The 19,964-nt window shown below is 41.8% G+C and overlaps 1 protein-coding gene across 1 annotated transcript; it reads left to right on the top strand.

The window, feature by feature from the left end:
• Positions 1-988: 988 nt before the first annotated feature.
• Positions 989-16,597, top strand: CA5A (carbonic anhydrase 5A; the record flags this gene model as incomplete). Its single annotated transcript, XM_082320857.1, has 7 exons — positions 989-1,094; positions 2,558-2,755; positions 6,785-6,903; positions 8,670-8,765; positions 8,942-9,004; positions 10,899-11,054; positions 12,984-16,597. 7 exons carry the CDS (start codon positions 989-991, stop codon positions 13,161-13,163), a joined length of 918 nt encoding a protein of 305 aa, XP_082176983.1. The 3' UTR covers positions 13,164-16,597.
• Between the last annotated feature and the right edge of the window lie 3,367 nt (positions 16,598-19,964).

Raw genomic sequence — 19,964 nt, 5'->3', positions numbered from 1 at the left:
TCTTGTCTCCATTTCAGTAAAACATTCTCCATGCTACATCAGGTTCCTCATGAAAATTCAAAAGTACTCACCCTAACAAGATTTAAAATCTCCAAAAGGTAAATACAGATTTGCAAAATGACTTTAAGAGTAACCAAGGAAGATGATTCAAAGCAGGTGGCAAGATGAAGGCCAGGAGCTGAGGTGTGTTTTGCTCCTGGCTGCCCAACAGACCCGGCAAAAATGAGGACACTTACTTCATCTCTGTGCTTTCTCCAACACTGTCAGCTTTCTACAGGTTTTCGGTTTTTGCTTTCTATTCCTCGATGGCAGCTGTAACACAGAAAAAGTGCAAGGTTTTAACCAGAGCATCATCGAGGCTTGCCTCAAGTGGTGTCAGACGACTGCTAGTCGAATTGCCCCATTTAACCATCCTGGGGTGGGCTTATTTTGGCCTCCGGCCTTTGGGACAGATGCAGTCAGGTAAAGCGGCCATAATGTTAACTTTTCCTCACTTTTCTGTGTGCAGTTTGGGGCAGGGACCCTGCTGTGCCGGGGCCACCCCTGTCTCTGTGGGAGAGGGATCACGCCCCAGCCCACCTTCAGCTGGGAGACACCAAAACCTCCGACTTCAGCACAACTAACTAGACAATAATAAATGCTGATCCCCTAAGGTGTGTGAGCAAGCCCTGATGCTGTCACCCTGAAAGGAAATACATTTTTGATGTGTGTCAGGCACAGCCTGACCATGGCAAATGGCGAATACACACCCATAAGGAACTGTGGTCTCTTTTCTAACGCTGTCACAGGATAAAATGGCGGTAAAAGCCAGTCTCGGCCCGCCCCTGAGGGAAAAGCTGCCGGCGGGGCAGAAGCCGCCCTCGCCGCCTCGCCTCTGGCAGAGCAACCGCCCGCGGCCCTGAGGGAGCCATGGCGGCGGGGGGCCGTGCCGGAAGGGGCCGGGCAGGGCTGGGCGGCGGCGCCCGGCGGCTCCGCGGACTCCGCCGCGATGCTGCCGCTGCTGCTGCGCCGGGCTTGGGTGGCCGCTGCCTCACGGCGGGGGACGCGACGGTGCAGCCTGGGCGCCTGCTGCTCCTACCGCCTGCGAGACGCCCGTGAGTGCTGCCGCCCTCCCGCGCCGCCTCCCTCGGGGGGGAACCGCTTCCCTCAGGGGAAAACCGCTTCCCTCGGGGGGGCCGCCTGGGGACCGGCTCCCTCAGGCCGGGGCTGCCCTCACCCACCGAGGCGAGCAGCTCCCGCCGCCTGAGGAGAGCAGGTCGCCGCCCCGAACCTCGCCTCGCTCTCCCCGCCCGGTTCCTCGCCCCCCGCCCCGCTGCCCACCGCGCTGCGCCCTCCCCGGGGGCCTGGGCCCGGGCAGCGCCCGTGTCCCGCCATCGCTTCCCGCCCCCCGGGCCGAGGGGGCTGCCGGTGCCTCCAAAGTTTGCGTAGAAGAGGCGAGGACGCCAAGTTCAGCCTGGTTTTGTCCGTGGCAGCCCCTCTGCTGAACCGTCAGGAAATGGCACTAACGATATCGAGCTGTGCCACTTTTAGAGAATATTTTGCTCGCCCGCCTCTGCATTACCTGTGTGTGGTGACCTTGTGCGGGCCGATAAAGTTTGCCCCTTGCTGAGGAAACCAAGGGGGAAGGTTGTTGAGCCACCCCTCGTGCGAGTGGCTTGTTAAATGGTTTAGTTTATTGTTTTTCTTTTTTTTTTTTGTGGAAGACCACAAGCAGTTGTATCTAGTGAAGTAGCCAGTAAGGCAGTGCTTCAGGGCCTCTCTCTTTTGGGTTCAGCGGATGGGCAAGGCGCAAAAAACCTTTGTGGGTTGTTGATGTCGGGGGACAGCAGGTGAACAAGTGCTCCCCAAGTCCATACAGGTCTCAGTTCTGTTTTTAAGCAGAATAAAAATCCCGTGGAAGCTGTATTCGTGCATCCGCCCTGCTTGTCCCAGTTTGAGATGCCCAAGCTGCCCCCAAAACTGGTAGTTTAGGATTTTGCAGGTGTGGGGACCAGCTGTAGGTCCCAGCAAAGTAGTCTTGGTCAATATTGGTATGGGTGCGTCAGGAGCACTACACCCTTAGCAGCGGTGTAACCCCTAAGCACACGTAGGCGAAAGACCAGCACCTTCAGGAGGTTGTTTTTGCTTTGTAGTGGGAGTTATCCTGCGTCTGGTGCAATCTGACATCAATTGACGGTACTGGTGTGGAAGGAAAACTGAAGTGGTGTGCTGAGACTCTGGCAAGCTTGTAAAACAAAAGCCACCTTAAAATCAATTGGCAATAAAAGAAAAACAATTTTCTGGCAAATAAGGGGATAGAATTTCTTTGAATAGCGTTTTGCAAATGCAGAAAGGTATCAACAGAGTTGTAAGTCAAATTACTGCTCTTCCCTGTGTGGCTTTGAGTCATGCAACTGGAATGTATTATTTTTTTTTAACTTTCCTGTGCATCAGCTGACTTGAATTAGCCTTTGGAGCCAATATGCCAAAGCACTTTGTCTTGCCAAAAAGTTCTGAAGTATTTAGTTGGAAGTTCTGTGTCGTGCATTAGAGCCTGACTCTCTTCATCATCTTCCAGTGCATCCACTCTGGCAGAGTCCGCTTACAATTCCTGGAGGCACCCGACAGTCTCCTATCAATATCCAGTGGAGGGACAGCGTTTATGACCCCTTTCTGAAGCCTCTGAAAATCAGCTATGACCCAACAACATGTCTTCACATCTGGAACAATGGATATTCATTCCTGGTTGAGTTTGATGATACTACTGATAGATCAAGTAAGCAAAACTCAGAAAAATCTATTTAATGTCTTATTAATGCTTAGAGAAGAGAAATATCTGCATGATTTAAAGCCTCAGGACAAATGTTGAAAATGAATGTACAGTAAAAGAGTGCTTTAGCTAAATGTGGATTTACAGTGATGGGAACTGTAATGCAGAAGTTCTATAAAGGCCTCACTTTTACTATGTATTTATTACTAGGGACATTGTGCACAAATCTTCTGTTGTAGGTTGAAACTTATTCTTATTGCACAAGCCTTAATGCCCTGCCTTTTGATTAGGTCTCGTAATATCACAGCTTTGTCTACATGAGTCAATCTTCAGTCACATGTATATGTATCTACTTAATTTTAAATGAGATTCCATCATTACACTTTATTAAGGTAATCTGCCACTTATCTCTTTTGTGGTGTTAACAGATTTAATGCATTTGAAATAATCAGCAGCAAAATGACTTTCAGTTGGAAAGCATACATACTTATCTCAATAAGCTTTTGGAGAATTAAATAATGCTGAGCTGCTACCATAGGGAGCCGGTGTGTGTGTGCCTATTGTTTTAGTATAAGCGGAGTCCATGCATGCGAAATCGAATTAGGCATTCCAGCAATTTAATGTGAATAAGCACTCTGATGTGAGCAGCTGAATCTTTCTTAAATGCTCAATAGAGTCAAGTGACTTAAAATCAAGATATTGCTACCAAATTCCAGATTTTCTGTCCGTTGTTCCTTTTAAAAGTTGACTTTACCAGAGGATATTGCTGGTATGTATAAAGAAGATATTTCGTAAAGGTAGGTGAACTGGTAGCAGTTGGTCAGGGATATTGTGAAGCACATGATTCATGTCGATTACTCAACTTGTCCCGGAGGGAAAAATTGAGGGACCCTGGGCAAGTTTGAACGCGTTTGATTAGAGTCTTTTATTTTTAAGGTGACTGCTTACCATGAGAGATGCTAGAACTTCGTAAGGGATTTAGTAATGCTCTTGGGAAGGAAGCTTTCAGCATGCTAATAAACAAATGCTTTGTCTCCGCGATACCGGTATTTTTGGTTGACGTTTGGAAAGAGGCTGATAGAACAGTGCAGCAGAAATGGTAGCGGTGGAATGCGTGGAGCTTTCAGGGGCTTGTGTGACGTTTGGGGTTTTTTTTGTTGTTGTTTTTATTGTTTATAGCTGTTCATCCGGAATATTAGTTTCCAACCAGGCAATATTCTTGCCCTTGGTCGTTTGAACGCTATGCTATGTAATGAAGAAACCAAGTAGTGCCCTTCTGTTTTTACAGTGCAAACTGCTATTGTGTTAGCGAGGTGGGGTTAGAGGAGAGACTAAGGTGGAGACATCACTTGTTAGCTCATCAGTGATTTTAACTTACTAACTTTAGATTGGTTGGTTTTGCTTTTAATTTAATGGTCTTTTACTTTATACAGCCATACCCCGCTATCTGTTGAGGATGCGTTCCTGAAAAGTGTAACGGTTGGCAGTTCAATGGATAACAAAGTAATTTTTTTTTTCCTGCAAGAACTGATGTGATGGAGGGGAATTGCTTGCAGGAGGTTAAGAAATACGCAATGTTTAAATACACAGGGGCAGTTTTTGTGACATAGAGGCAAGCATGGAATCATCAGCACTGTCAGTTAGAGGGGTGCTGGCCTTTCAGAGGCTGGCTGTTCGGAGCGCATCACAGCTCTGAAAGAGCTTATATCTGCTTCATCTGTAAGACTGAACACTTGAGGCAAATCTTTAAATGTGAACGTTCTTGCTGCCTCTTTCTGGAAGGCTGCGTTTTCATCATCATAATCTTCCTCAACTGTATTAAAGTCATTGAAGGGTGATGACGGCTAGTGGAGGATGGCATTAAACAATTGGTGACAGGACTCCAAAATGACAGAGAAACAACAGATCACGGGATGTTGCTGTATAAATGGCCAGGTTTTCAAGTGCCTGCCTCTCTCTTCCACCTTTCTCTCTTTACTGTTGCTATTTCTGATTTTTCTTTCTGCCAGCTTCTGTCTAACAATAATAGAAATCCAGAGAAGGAAAGCTTATGAATAAACAAAAAAAAAAAAGGCAACAAAATTGAAACAGAAGATGAAAAAGACAAAATGAAACGTGCATCCAGGATAGACAAAAATGCCCAACTCCTGAGCTGAGGCAAAAGATGAAGGTAGTGCTGCCGTGGGGTGTTTGCTTATGAGCAGAGCAGGAGGATGAAGAAGAAAGGGTGTGGGGAAGGTATGTACAGAATGTGGTCCTGTCTGTGTGCATGAATGCCACCTGCTGCGAGGAAATGAGACTGAAACGGAACTAGGGCTACCATAAAAAGCTGATGCGATTCTTTCCTCTGGTTGCTGTTAGAGTTCCCTTAAACTTCTGTTTTGTTTTGAAATTATCAAGGCTGGTAAATTGAGAGGAAATTAAATGGCAAAAATGTGTGTAAGTTCCTATTTGTTTCCTGTCGCTTTCTAGTGTCCACTACAGGACCCTGATTTTCTACATATGTGCACCTGTGCCTAACTTTGCTCATGAGGTAAACATTCAAGTGAATGTGATTATGAATGTGAATACTTGTGGCTTTGCATCATCACATAGTCAGGAATGGATAGTGTTAGATCGCAGAAACTTTAATTCTGAAAGACTTGGCAGTGTGGGCCACATCTTCATCCCATCCCTGAAAGTTACCTTTCTCCATCATGACTTTTTTAGTGATGGTCAGTACTGCATTTATGCTAAGAGCTCAGCAGCAGTGGATGAAGTTAATTAAATGTCAATTTGCATAGCTTTTTTTACCTTACTCCTTTATCACAAGCAGGCCTATGTAGTTAGAATTTCAAAACTGCTGGCTGGCTTTCAGGAGGGGGGAAAAAAAAGACAAGAAAAGCTCTTAATGCCTGTCATTGTTTTCTCCTTAGCATTAAAGTGATTAACTCCTTTTCAGAAGTAGTGTTGGGATTACGTACTTTATACAGTGGTTTGCTATAAAATTTAACCATGACGTACAGTTAAGTAAACATCAAGAAATGGGTCTCTACAGTGACATATTTGTTGTTAGCTCTTTGGAAGTGATTATGGTCTCTCATTTACCAGATGCTGTGACGTAATAACTAGAAAGAAGACTTTGCAGGATGTTCCTGGTGCAATTAGGAGGAAATGAGTAAAAAAACTAGGCATAGACTTCTTCATTCGTGTGTTTGCAAAATGATGAGAGGCCTTCTGAAATCAGGAGAGCAGACTGAATGTTTACCTTTACTCATGGTTAAAAAGTGTACTAAAGCTTCCAGAAATTCAGAATCTTGCCCACAGGCAGACTGTAATTTTAGATGCTTTGTGGAGTGTAGCTCAAACAGTTTACAGTAGGCACAATGTTAGAATATTTCTGGCTGTGCAGGAAATCTTTTAACATTGGTTACGCAGTCTGAAAGCTGCGTTGAAGCAGAATAGTATGTTTGGATTTTTGTAACTTGGAAAAAAATCAGAATTGAACCTTTGACACAATGTACTGATTTTTCTGGCAAAATTGGATTTTTGAAGTCTCGTACTGTCATGGGAAATTTCAATATTTTTCATAGATATTGAGGCTTTGCTGGGATATCATTTAATAGATGTATTCATTGCTTTGTCATCATACACGTTTCTTCTGGTGAGGCAGTTCTCGTACGCCTGCTCAAAGAGAAGAGCATAGAATGTAACATGTAATTACCATGACTCTGCCAAACTTGATGTGGATTGGAAAAAAAACCAGTAATTCCCTTGAGGGGAGATGGATGAGGAGACTATTTAGCTTATCATCTTCAATTTGATAGAGTTGTTTCAGACTGCAGGGAAAAACAGTGACGTGTTAGCTTGAACAATTTTGTCATAGCAAAGTAAACTGTAAAAGCAGCCAAGCAATAGGGGACTGTTTCAGTACGATAGTTGCTCCGCCTGATTTCTTCCCTGGGCAAACTTATTTCGGCAGGATCTTGCTCTGTTACTTGTCTGGACCCTTCTAAATCATGTTTATTAATATGTGCGTCTTGTTTTGTTTTTCAGTAATCGTTGGCGGTCCCTTGGAAAACCAATACAGGCTAAAGCAGTTCCACTTCCATTGGGGAGCTATAAATGAGTGGGGTTCAGAGCACACAGTTGACAGTAAATTTTACCCGGCAGAGGTATGAGATGAAATGTTGAACAATGCAAATACTCGTGGGGACTGGAGGCTAGGTCTCAGGCTGTCTGTGACTATACTGCGTGCTAGAAAACTCCCTGTTTGAAGAATTGCAGCTTACCATTAAGGATCGGACCTGGTAGGTGCCACAGCTCATCTACCGTTTTATTAATAAGTTCATCTTCACTGTGTTTTCTGGAGAAGAACGCAGTCTTAAAATTGAACATTGCCCCATTACTGAAACTTTCAGTAATGTTTGCTTCTCCCTGAATGTCCACAGGGGTAGCTGCCGGACAAGCCGATGGCAGGCAGCAAAGTACCACTGCTCTGCCAGCTCTGTCCGGATGGAGTGGTACAACTCTGCTTGCCCTTCCCCCTTTTAAAGGGGAAAAGGATGAGACAGAAAGCAGACTGAGGGCACAGTCAGGTCTTAATGAACTCCCAGGTCCCAGCTAACGTGGTGCAGATCAGGTGGACAGCAAATATTGAGGTAAATGTGCAAGCTCAGATCTCAATTAAAAAAATGTAAGTGCTTTACCTCTGAGCTGCAGTAAGCTCAGAGTTCACATGAGGTGTAGGATCTGTGTGCTTGGGAGTACGGTGAATGCATTGCATCTCAGCCGCTGTCTCTAGCGGACCTCCAAACCTCCCAGTCCTTACTGCTTTAAAATCACTTTATTTGTTATTTCTAGATGCTTGCAGAGAAACAAAGCACAAACTAAATACTCTTTAAAAAATATTTAAAGAGAAAATGGAAGATTATTTAATTCTTACACCCATACCTGTAACTCGAGAAGCCTGGTCCTGCTTACTTTGTATACAATAACTGTCTTGTGTAGGTGACCCCAGAGCGTTGGCTAATGTTAGAAAGTTATTCCAGTTATCAACAATCTTTTGTGTGTTTCTTAAAGTCGTTAGAATAATGTACAGCAGAGTTCTGTGGTAATATACTGGTTATCATGATCCCTTTATTTTCTGTTTTTGACTCATAAGTAATTATTAAAGTAGCAAGACTTTTGTGATTAAGTAACTACTAAGGCAGAAAGAGAGTCAATAAAAAATATGGAGCCAACAGGAAAAATACAGATTAAGTTGCTCAGAGAGGAAAGTATGATAGGTATAAACATAGCTGTATGCCAAAGATGGAGAATTTGAAAAATGATTATTGCTTATTTTTGAGAAGATGTTTATGTCCTGTTAATGTGTTCATAATGACTCCTGTCAGCTTGGCAAGACATTTATTAACAGCAAGATTGTATGACTAAGTTTTGGGACTGGTGCTGGCTATCTATTTAATATACAAAACCCTTCAATGGAATGCTTGTATTGGACCGTAAGCAATGCAGAGGAAGCTTATGTTATGTGCAGGAGAATGTTCCTTAGCTGAAGAGCATGCTCTGCTCTTCCTTTTAAGAAATGGAAGAGTCCTTCAGTTCCAGGCATACTAAGCCTCTTTTGTGCCTTTAACTAGCATTCCTGTAATCAGTCTCCCACAGACAAAATCCCTTTCATATGTGTAAAATGTAGTTTATGGGTCTTTGGCTATTGTTTAAAAATAGGGAGAAAGAAAGAAAAAAAAAAAGGGAAGTACTATTATTTGCCACCAAGAACACTTTGGTCCCCGTTTTTGTGGTGTGTGATTTCTGAGGTAGCTCGCTGCAGTGTCTCAAATTGCCGAGGACCAAATGTGGCAAAGATCAAAAGTCAAGTTTCTTGATATCGTTGCTGTGCTCTGTGCATGTGTTGATTTCTCATTCATTTATATTTCAGTTGCATTTAGTACACTGGAATGCTGTTGTGTACCCAACTTTTGAAGAAGCTGTAATGGAAGGTAACGGCTTGGCTGTCATTGGAGTGTTTTTAAAGGTAATTTCACTTTGTGTAATAAGCTGTAAGGATGCCTTTTTATTTGCATTTTGTTAAAACCGATTTAGGACAAAATACCTCTAGATTTTTGTCATTGCTGTTTTCAAAAAATACCAATGAAGGTAGATGTAGAATGTCAGCTTAATGATTCTCTAACTCCTACCTGTCTTCTGCAGCTAGGAGCACATCATGAAGGGCTGCAGACACTGGTTGATGCCTTGCCGGCAGTTAAACACAAGGTAAGTATTTTCAAGTGTCCCACTGGTTATCACCCAGCGTAGCTAATGCAGTCATGCAACATAAAGAATACTCTGGGAATAGCAAAACACTAATAAATGCTTTTTTCCTTAAATGTCAGTAGGGGGCCTGATTGACACCTTGGGCGAATTGTTGATTATACTGGGGGGGAAGCTCATTTTTAAGGAGGTATTGTATACTTTAAGCTTTCCAAACCTCTTGGTTTAAGAAATGATGCTCTTGAGATTGTACCTCTTCAGGAGGGCATGTGCATTAAACACTTGCCCTCCCTGAAGCCTGCCCTCCTGCTTCCATGAACACAAATGCCTCTGGATTTGTTTTCGTATGTTGTTTAACTGGTAGTACCTTTGTGTGCTGTGTAAAGTGGTAGTTTAGTTCTTGTGGAATTACGGCTTTCTGATTTTTGTCTGATCTTTGAGGAGGAGATCATTGTTTGTTTTTTTTTTTTAAAACACTGCAGATTTTCTGCTAGGGGAATGAGACTCTTTCTTCATAGCTGATTCCTGACTTCTGCCAGGAGAGGGAGTGCTGCATCTCTGATAGTGCTCAGAAGCAGCTCATGCTCCTCCAGGTGTCCGTTCCTTTTTGAAAGTACGCACAAAAAATACACATCAAGAATTTTGCTGGCTTGGAAGCACATCCAGTTGAATTCGCTGTGCCATTATTTATCGCAGTAAAGATTTTTTTTTTTTTTGTCCAAATAAAACAAATATTTATGGCAGCGCAGTCAAAACTCTGCCAGATAAATGCCAAACAAGTCAGTTCAGTGCCAAAAAGACCTACAAAAATCTGTGAATATACATCCATTATGAGAATATAATATTTTACAGCATATGAATTTCAAAGAAACTAAAGTCAAGATCTTTAAAAAAAGTAGTATCAAACATTAGGCTCATTGAGCTACGGATGGGCTGCTCTGAAAGGGATCTCATTTCCAAAGGGTGTTGGTCACCCAGCAGCTCATCAGCACTTGGTTTAAAACGTTTGAAAACCTTTGTTGCCTTGCCAGTGTTATCGCTGACTGGAGCACCAAACCCTGAGAAACATCACCCTGGTTAGGAGGAGGAGGAAGGTCAGATAATACCCATTCTGATGTCCTTGCACCTTCCTCTCTCACATGATGAATAAAAGCTCCCATCTAAAATCTCTTACTCAGCTCCCTATTTTTGAAAAATGCTTTACTGTAACATTTCTCGTTCTCAGTGGGAAACCGTTAAAGCCCATCTAAGGAAAAACAGGATCTTCCTTTCCTCCATTGCCAGTATATCCTGGAAGTACCCCAGGAGTAAAATGTTTGTGTAGGAAATCATGGGCTCTGAAGCTCCTACATGCTGTCTGGTACACTCCCACAAGTGAGATACATTCTGGAGACATGAATACTTGATGTGATTTAAATAAAATTTTAGTCCTCTTCCCTCTCCCCGCTGCCTAAAATCACATGGTGAAAAGTAAAAGCACTATTGTGTGCAGTCTGTTAAGTATATCTGGCAGAACTACCTGAACTTATTCCACCATTTATTCTTTTTTCCTGTTTGCTTCTAGCTCCCACAGAGACGTAGTCAGTCGCTGCTTCTCACTCCTTGTTTCTTCTGCACTGAATTTCTAATGACTTGTGGGAACAACAGAAATATTTAAATTTTGCCTGCTCACTAGCTGCCTCTTATGCCTCAAACCCAGCCTACCAGCTTTGTACAAGTTTATGGGGTTTTCAATTATTATTGTATGTAGATCATTATTAATATTCACGATACCTAATTTTGCATAGGCGTACATAACACATACAGTGTTTAATCTCATTGTTAAGATATTTTTAAATCTTCTGTCAATTTTTTCTCAAAGTACAATTTTTAAAAAGGAATTCTTTCTGGGGTTTAGGACACAGTTATCGAGTTTGATGTCTTTGATCCCTTCTGCTTGATACCTTCATGCCCTGATTATTGGACCTACGCAGGCTCTTTGACTACTCCACCCCTTACCGAATCGGTCACATGGATTATTAAGAAGCAGCCAATAGAGGTTGATGAGAATCAGGTAAATCTCATGCTTACGTTTCAAATCGTACCGTACCTGTTTGACTGCCTGCTGCCACGGAGGGGAAGATGCACAGAAGTAGCTGCTTACCAGTACCAGTAATTCTCTGTGAATACACAGAGATCAGTGGCTGCTTCGCACCCAGTGTTTGCTTGGGGAGGTATCCTGACATTGACAACAGCTAATATTGAAAGACTGAAGACCTCTTCAGTAAACAGTTAAAGTTGCTTCTCCAGCTCTCTGATAGGTTTTATCTTGATCTGTGATAAACAGTGCCTTATGCTGGAAGCTGCCCCTTGCAAACTGCTAAGGCTATTTATTGGCACGCTGCATAGTTTTGCTCTCCTTACCAGGATGCAGTCCTTTTTGTGGTAGGGAGGGAGGAGAAAGGGCAGGTTTCGTGAAATTCCAAACTCTGACCTTTTGTACATTTTCTTGATAGCCACATGTGCGTTTGCACAGAAATCTTGCAGAGGCTGCAAGGGCTAATCCTGTTCTGCCCCTGGGCAGACTCTGAAGGTACAGAAGGGAGGGTGGGTGGCTCGGAGTCCTTCACATGCCATTCTGATGGCGAGAGAGAGAGTGCCCACTGGGTTTTCTCCTTTGCCTTTGTAGGCATGTTTACTCTATATTTGGCTGTACTGTCCTTGAATTCCTTTTTTTTTTTGTTGTTCCTCTTTAAAAAGGACAGACAAACAAGGGGTTTGGCAAATGTTTGTATTACAGATGTTATTTCAAGTGGAGGAGTTCGTGGTCAATAGTCTGTTCTGACCCCAAACTTGTCACTATATGCCCTCTACTGCTTTTAATTTTAGTACTTCATGTTTCGATGTGATGTTACTCCTTGGTAGATGTAGGGACAGGTAGAAAGCGGCCAGAAGGAGGACTCATTGGAATTGTAGTACAGTTGTGGTTTTTGTTGGAAGTTTTCAGGATTTTTTTGTCTCTTCATTTGGAGTACTTGGAGGGGCATTACAGCGTAGAATAAGTCTTGGAAATTGTTGCAAAGCAAGTAAAAAATGAACAACCCAAAAAAATCTACCTTTTTTTTTTTTTCATGGTTTAAGAGGCACTGAAAGTTATCTGTGCATTGTCCCTGTTTTTTGAGGCTTTGATTAATAACAAAGTGTGAGTCCAATGACACGAGGCAAAATACTAGTCCGTCTAGAAAGTCATGCTCCAAACAAACACTCTGTTCTCTGAAGGATAGGCACGTATGTGATTTTAATGCTTTAGTTTACATAAAGGAATGGGACGGGAAGAACTGAAGATTGTTAACAGAGCAGAGAGAATTGAGTGCATGGTGTGTCATTCTTCTTTTCAATTGAAACTTTATTTTTTATTTCCTCCATGGCTCTTCTTCACTCTCATTCTTTTATGGCATAGAAAGGCTCATAGTTTACTTAACATTGTAATGCCCTTGTAAGCATTAAAAGCTGATCTGCTGCATACTTTATTTTAATCCCCAGTTATAAACCACTGAGAAAAACAACTATGTAGATTGTTACTTGTTGAGGTTCCCTCTTTTCTGGGTGCCAGCATATGCATGTGTGTATAAGGTAACAGAACTCCGTGAAGGGTGTAAATTAAGACGGGTGGAGAGGTTTATTTAAAGATGGCATATGTTCCCATATTTGAATGGGAATTGGTTCTGTCTCAGATGTGCCACCTTTGAGACTTAGTTTGCCTAAAGATGGCAGATGACTGACTAATTCATCTTCTGCATTGATATGGATGATGGCTTAATCTTTGCCAGCAGGTGACAAAGAAGTTCCAGAAATTTGTGCTAAAATTTCTCAGAATGCAAATGTAATATTACCTTTGATTTTTTTTTTTTTCCCCCCCAAGCATGAATGATTGTGTTTTGTCGTGAACCCCAATAATTCTCCAGTTAGTAAAGTCACAAAATTGGACGTTTCTCATTCTCAGCTGGAGGCATTTCGGATGCTGCTCTTTACTTCAGATGGTGAAGAAGAAAAGAGAATGGTAGACAACTTTCGCCCTCTTCAGCCATTAATGAATCGAACCGTCCGTTCGTCCTTCCAAAGCAGGCATCTCTTGAATACTGAAGTACAGCCCAAGGACCATGCTGAGCAGATCAGGCCATAGATGGCCCATGAAATGTCAGTCCAGACAGCAATACCTGGATATAACTGACGTTACTTTTTAATTATTTTTCCTTTTTCTGCAGTGTGTGTATGCCGTACAGTTTCACAGCCAGCCGGTTTCAGTTCTGCTAAGTGCAATTTGACCTTCAGTAGAGAAGCTGTGGGTTTTTTTTAGTTTTGCTTTTTTTAAGAATGAAGTAATATTAACTCTTAACAAATATACTTGCTTTAAAGCAGGGATCAATAAGGAATTGTTTTGACAGTTAAAGGAAAAATAAGGGCAGGAGATCTCTTCCCCCGCCTCTTTTCTGAGCTGTTCTGTGTCTCTTCAAATGCTCTTTCAGTGACTGGCACGAATTAATAATCCTAACTGAAAACATGTTAGCAAGCAGGAAGTGTGAAGGAGTGAAAAGTATTGATGCTGATGAGGTCCTTTTGTGCATTTGTTTCCGAGGCTTGGGAAGTGAACTAGCTTCTCTACTCAGATACATAGAGACATTTTATCTTCTTCCTTTTTCCTTGGTGCTTAGGATGACAAGAGGAGAAGGGAAGAAATGACTTACAGAAGCTAACCTCTTTCCATTCTATTGACTGCATGATCCATGTTTGATATGGATGCCACAGAATGTCCACTCTCTCTACACCACAAGCCCAAAGAGGTTTTCTAAAACCTTATAACAAATGTAGAAGCTTTTAGCTTTGGCAGCTTTTACTTTTCTGTATTAATAATGTGCCAGGAGAGGAGAGCAGAAGAGAATTCACCCGTATCTCAAAACTGGCAAGAGCAGCAAATTAGGCAAAAATGTCCAGTTGATCCCGGGAAACTGATCACATCAAAGGAAAACAAAATTGGATAAGCCCCGGCTGACCCTCCCAATGGGATTTGGGGAGAAAAAACATTCTGAAACCTAATCCAGTGCTAGCAGAGTATGGACAAAATGCAGCATTCAGATACTTGAAAGTTTTTTGGTTGGTTCTTTTCAGTAGCTCACAGAGCACCAGTGCACTCTCTTCAAAGTTTTGTCTTAAGATGTACTTTTCTTATAAAAAGAATTATCTAGCTTCATGACAACTGGGGACCAGATTGTATGTATAGCACCTTATGGTAACGAAGTTAAGTGGTGGTTGAAATTTTTTTGTGGACCAGACAAAATTGTTGTGTAAGCTGCCAGCTGTGGAGCCTTATCCTAGGGTTACGGTCCAATTCCCACGAGTATTATCTACCTCTGAAGCATACTACTACTAGCCATAATTTTCTCTCGAGCACCTTTCTCACTGGCTTTTTATGCCTTACTGTATTTAACAGGGTGCCTGTGCATGGAATTACTGCACCAAATGTACGGTCAGACTTTCTGACGGGGAGCAGGTCTGTCTGTAAACTCATGGTGTGATCTTGATTGATTGTATTTGAGGAGTCGTCTTGGAGAACAGATGTTACTTGGTCTGCTTCTGCCAGGAAGCAAAGTCAGCGGTTGCTGGTGTGATTCAGCCCAAGTGATGCCAGGACACTAGCTTGTCAATGCTCAATTCAGAACTTCCGAATCGATACTTTTTATTTTGAGTGCAAGTGTTCGGTTTAAATGCACTTTAACACTTTTTAGTGTGACCCTGATGATTTTAAGGCTTTCGAATATTCTTGTTTAACCAATTAAGTGCCCAGGTCCTGCCTTTGCTTCCTTAATAGCTCTACCTCAGGCTGTTGTCATGTTGTGCCTTTCTCCCTTGGCAATTTGAAATGTGGCCACTTAACCTTCGAGTGACTCTATGCGGTAAATGTAAGAACATCTCTCTTCTATCCCAGTATAGTATACTTTTTTACTGTGCTGTATATTCAATATGGCAGTATATATCTTCAGTTTCATTACCCCTCCTAAGCCCTTACTGCTTGGTAACCGTCTTGGTTGCCCTCTGTAGAACTAGACAATCTATACCAACTTAGTTGAACTATACAGTGTTTGGCATCATCAGACAGACTTTTTACTATGTTCCTGGTCTGCAGAATCACATCAGTGATGGTTTTGCCAGAGAATGACAGGTTCCAAAATAACACTGGAAGGGACATCTACAGTTCTGGCAATAGGAAAAGAATTCTTTTATTTCTGCCTGAGCGTACTTGATCTATAATCATGAAGCTTGAGGTTTTCATTCGGTGGTGTTCTTGCAAACGCTTTTCTGAGGAGGACCCCGTAGAAAGATGGCAGTGATCCAGAGCTGGCACATATCTTGCCTATCTTTTGAGATTTTTGCTACTTATTATTAGCAGTTAGGAAAAACTCTAATACAAAGACATCTTAATGTTGCCTTCACATTTAAAAATACAGGTGACTCGGCAGCATGGAGCTAGCTACAGGTAGCCTGCATCAATATCCCTATTATATATAAATGGGTCTTTTAAAAAGCTTCATGCGGTTGCTCAAAGCTTTTTAGTTGCCTTGGTAATTTTCACCAAGTTTTTGTGTACCTCTGATCCACTGAGCTTGTTTCACTAGTTAATATAGCCTTCCTAGCCTATGCGAACACAAAATACATATTTTGTTCTTAGGGAACTGCTGCGGTGTAAATGTTTAATCTTCAGATGCTTCATAATGCCGTAGTATGCTCATACTCACCTGAGTTCTCAATGGTTAGGTTTGCTCCACTGAACCAAACGTTCTTCCTAGGTGTGTAAATTTCTTCCTAACTTGCTCACCACCACACATCCATCAGAGACGATGTCGAATATTCCATTTTCAGTGACCTACTTAAAATCCTCACAGAGATTGACTTATTTTGTTACTGTCGTGGAAGTTTTGTTAGAGAATAGCTATATTATCCAGTCATACCGTTAATAAGCGGTACTCCGTACATATTTAGATAAAATCACATCTTGGTATGCTGACATAAAATTAATCAATTTCAGTTTCAGCACTGATTGTTTCAAATATCTGGAAACAGGGTCAATGTAGAAAAAATTACTGTGCTACACAAATAAGCTTTACAGGGATTTTCTGTTACAGTTGTTTTGCTGGTTTTCGAGTCTTGCATTTATGTGTTAGTGTTTTAGCATCTCTGGTTCAGGTAGGCAGTATCTCAGTTGCAGGGCGGGTTGTCATTGAAATTAGCAGCTGGAAATGAACAGAAAGGTGGTTTTGGTTTGTTTGTGTGGTTTTTTTGTTTGTTTGTTTTTTTAACTTTTATGTTACAATGACTGTATCAGCCTTGCAAAAGCTAGCTTCAGGAAAAATAATTCTCTGTGCCTGCATGTGTATGTAAAACAGGAGATGGGATATAATTCTTGTGCCTTATTCTCTCAGTTCCATGGGGGGGAAATGATTTGATTTGGTTGTTGGACTAGAGCTAATATTTGTAATGATTTTGCACAACTACGTTAAACTCTATTTGAAAGGCGTCTGCATAGGAATCTTTAGGCTCTTTTTTTAGGTGGTACAATCCAAAAGGGTCAAAGCACACGTTTGTATTTGTCCTTGCATAGTAGTCACTTCCGTTACTTAATACTGTACTGGAGGCGTTCCTGTGGCAGTAAGTACTAGGAATTAAAGACTTTAATAGAAATAATTTTGAGGACAGCTTATTGAGATGGGAGTAGAAGGTTTTTGAGCACAGATCTGCATCCGTGTTGGTCTGATTTGCAGCTGCCCTTCAGTATTTCTGTTAAATATCACTCTTAGCAGAAGTCTCGTTCTTGGTGACTTCACAGTTCGAACGACTTCATCTGGCGTTGGAATGTTTGATCTATATTCCTACATTCCAGAACTTTCACACAAGTGCACTTCAGGTGTACGCCACCACGTATACCTGACCAGTCTTTTGTTGCCTTCTGTCATGGATGGCTTGCACTGGTATTTTTACCGCAAGTCTGACAGGAGTGTATCTTTTGGCTTTGCAAGCTATAGAAAATGAGATTGCTTTGATCTCACGAAAATCTGCTGGTTTAGAGTACTGGAATTCTACATGGCTTACTTTTGAGGAAGGGTCCCTTTTTCTGCTCAACTTCATAGTCAATAGTATTTGCTTTAAAATTTGAATGCCTTAATTTTGAATGTCTTAACTTGTATTTCTTGGCGCATCTTTGCTTTTTCCTTTGTGCATCTTGTTTTTGTGGCAGTTACTACACTGTGTATTTTAATGGATGTTCTCTGCCTAATCAGAATTTACTGAAATAATTGTCTTTGTGGACAACATATGTAACAGGGAATGCCTTTTGTTCTCCTAGCATACAGGCCTTTTTCCTCAGTTTTCACCTGATGTAACGAAACTTCTAGCTGCTGTATTTTAAACTGTTAAATTAGTGTGCAACTATGCAATAAAGAAACACAGAGAAACCTGTGTCTGTATCTCGTTGTGTAATTAAGCTCTCCAAGTTAAAAAGTAGATTTTTCTGTCAAGAAAATAATACAATTCCTCCTTAAGAATGAACCAGTTCATTATGAGTGGAGTCTAATCAGATGTCAGACATTCTGTGATACTTAAAAGCTATGAAAGACTCTGCTGAACTGTATTATAATTGGAATGAAAGAACAACGACCTCTCTGTTGCCGCTGTACTGATGGAAGGCTATCTAATTATTTGTTACATTCAGCTAGATGCAACGTGCCGTCTAAAATGGGATTCCACGGTTTGAGGATCTTTGCTAAACTACTTCATTTGACACTGAGAGTTAAACCCAACCTGTCAGCTAAGCTCCTTTTTCTGTTGTGTAATTGGTCTTGGTAAAACGGAGCGTTGATCTGATGTGTGGTGTAACTCTCAAGAGTTTCATATTTAGCGGTTGTGGCTACAAGAATCTTATCAAATAACCTGAAAAAAAATCGTTGAGTAAAATAAATTCCTTTCATCAATAAAAATTGGCTAATCAGGTGCCATAAGCATTAATTTCTGTCTCACTGCTTAGTCATGCTTAGAGTCCAGATTAGCTGAATTCATTCAAACCAAGTTTCCGCTTCTTTTGATGGGAACAGTAGGAGATTACATTCCCGATAAAGGAATTTCCCCCCCCCCCCGAAAATAATTGTAGACAATACTTTTATATAAGGTCCCCCAAACTGTGCTATTTGGTACCCACTGTGGTGGGCAAGCCATTTCAGGATGAAGGAAGAGCAGCATGGGTTAAGAGCGAGGCCAGCTCCGCTATTACTGCTATCTAAGGGTTCTAGAAGCTGCTACCACCTCCACTTACCCAACAAAAAAAGCTTAGAAGCTCTTGTATTATTACAGCTGAGGTGTTTGCTAAAGAAATGGCTTGTTTGGTTCCAGCGGGCTGTCTTATTTTGATCAAGGCAGCTCTGCCGATAAATGGTTAAGCACACACACATTACTTCTAACAAATGGCCCATTTACTTCTGATATTGGTAATTATTGGTCTTTCTGACAAATAATTGTGTCTTTCTTTTTGATGTGACAAACTTGAAGTGCCTGAGTATTATCATATGGAGAACTGATTGTATAATCAAATAGTCTTCAAAGATTCTGCAGAATAACTTGGGGGCCTGAAGAGAGTTAATGTTCGTGGTCAGAACTGATAATAAGACTTAGCGTTTGTGAAGCGCTTTGAAGATATAAAGCACTATATGAAGACACCCTAACACCATGGCTGCAAAGCAGGTATTTTCTCAGCAATACGAATGGAGAAACAGTTGCAGAATTAACTCCGATTGATTAATCTGCGAGCGAGTGAAGTATGTGGTTGGCTTTAAATATGGCAGTTCGGTGGCTGCTACTCCACTGCTTCTTGAGGCCAGGATTTCCAAATGGAAATGGTGTCAAAACTGAGACTGAAGTCTGCAAATTCTTAGCTGTCAGTCTATTAAGAAATTCCCTTTTGGAAGAACTGGATGCAGAGAGAAAAAGAGAACTTGGTCCCATTCTTGTGAAAGGTAATGGAAATTTCTGTGAATTAGGTGAATATCGGGTGTAAAAGGCCAATCATCAAGCAGTTAACTTATTTGCCTTAAGGTAAGAACTTAGTCTAGAGCACTGGTGAAGTAAATCCATTGATGAATGATTTTGTTCACCCAACTATACAACTGAGTTTGAGCATTTATCTGAAAATATCTGAAGCATACATCTTATTTCAATTCCAGTCCTGTCTGCTGGGTCCTGATGTCGTGAGGCCAACACAGAGACAGTCCCGTATGTTGTAGGAACCTGGGGGGGTTTTTTCTGATTTTATGGTCCTGTGAATGTTTTGCCTAGGCTGAAGTATGAAATAGAGTAACAAGTAAATGTTGGTGACTCTTACTTTGAGAAATAATTGGTTTAGATTGCAGCCATATAGCCTCTGTTAAGCTAGTAGGCTAAAGAAAGGCTTCAGGGGGTTCAGGAAAATTGTGTCATTAATATGTTTTGCTGTTTACTTTTAATTAATTTTCATAGTCTTTGCTGCAATCTCTTCAGGATCCCATTTCTCTTTGAAAACTAGAAAACCACGGTCGGTGCAAAGGTAATTTTTGTCTAAGCTTTCATCCTAAATACACGTTTCTATAAATCGAGAAGCGGTGAACGCGGTTTTAAGCCTCTGGGCTGTTGTGGTCAAGAGCCACTAGGTGTCAGGTTCTGCTCAGTGCTTCCAGGGCTGCTCGGGACTCCTGGCATGGCTGAAGCGGTCATGATGCCCATGACCAGTGCGAGCTACCCGAAAACGTTACTAAAACATTACGTCTTTCCCCAGAACGCAGATCTCACGTTTCTCTGAGGTATCTTGCAGGAAACCTCCTGACCCACCCTACTGCCTGTACTGAAGCCTCTCTGAAACGTGCGAGGAGGAGGATGGTCCAGGAAGGATGGACACCGACCTTGGGACATG

Source organism: Platalea leucorodia, assembly GCF_965183815.1.
Source record: "Platalea leucorodia genome assembly, chromosome: 8".
NCBI lineage: Eukaryota > Metazoa > Chordata > Aves > Pelecaniformes > Threskiornithidae > Platalea > Platalea leucorodia.
This window is presented reverse-complemented; position numbering and strand designations above follow the sequence as displayed.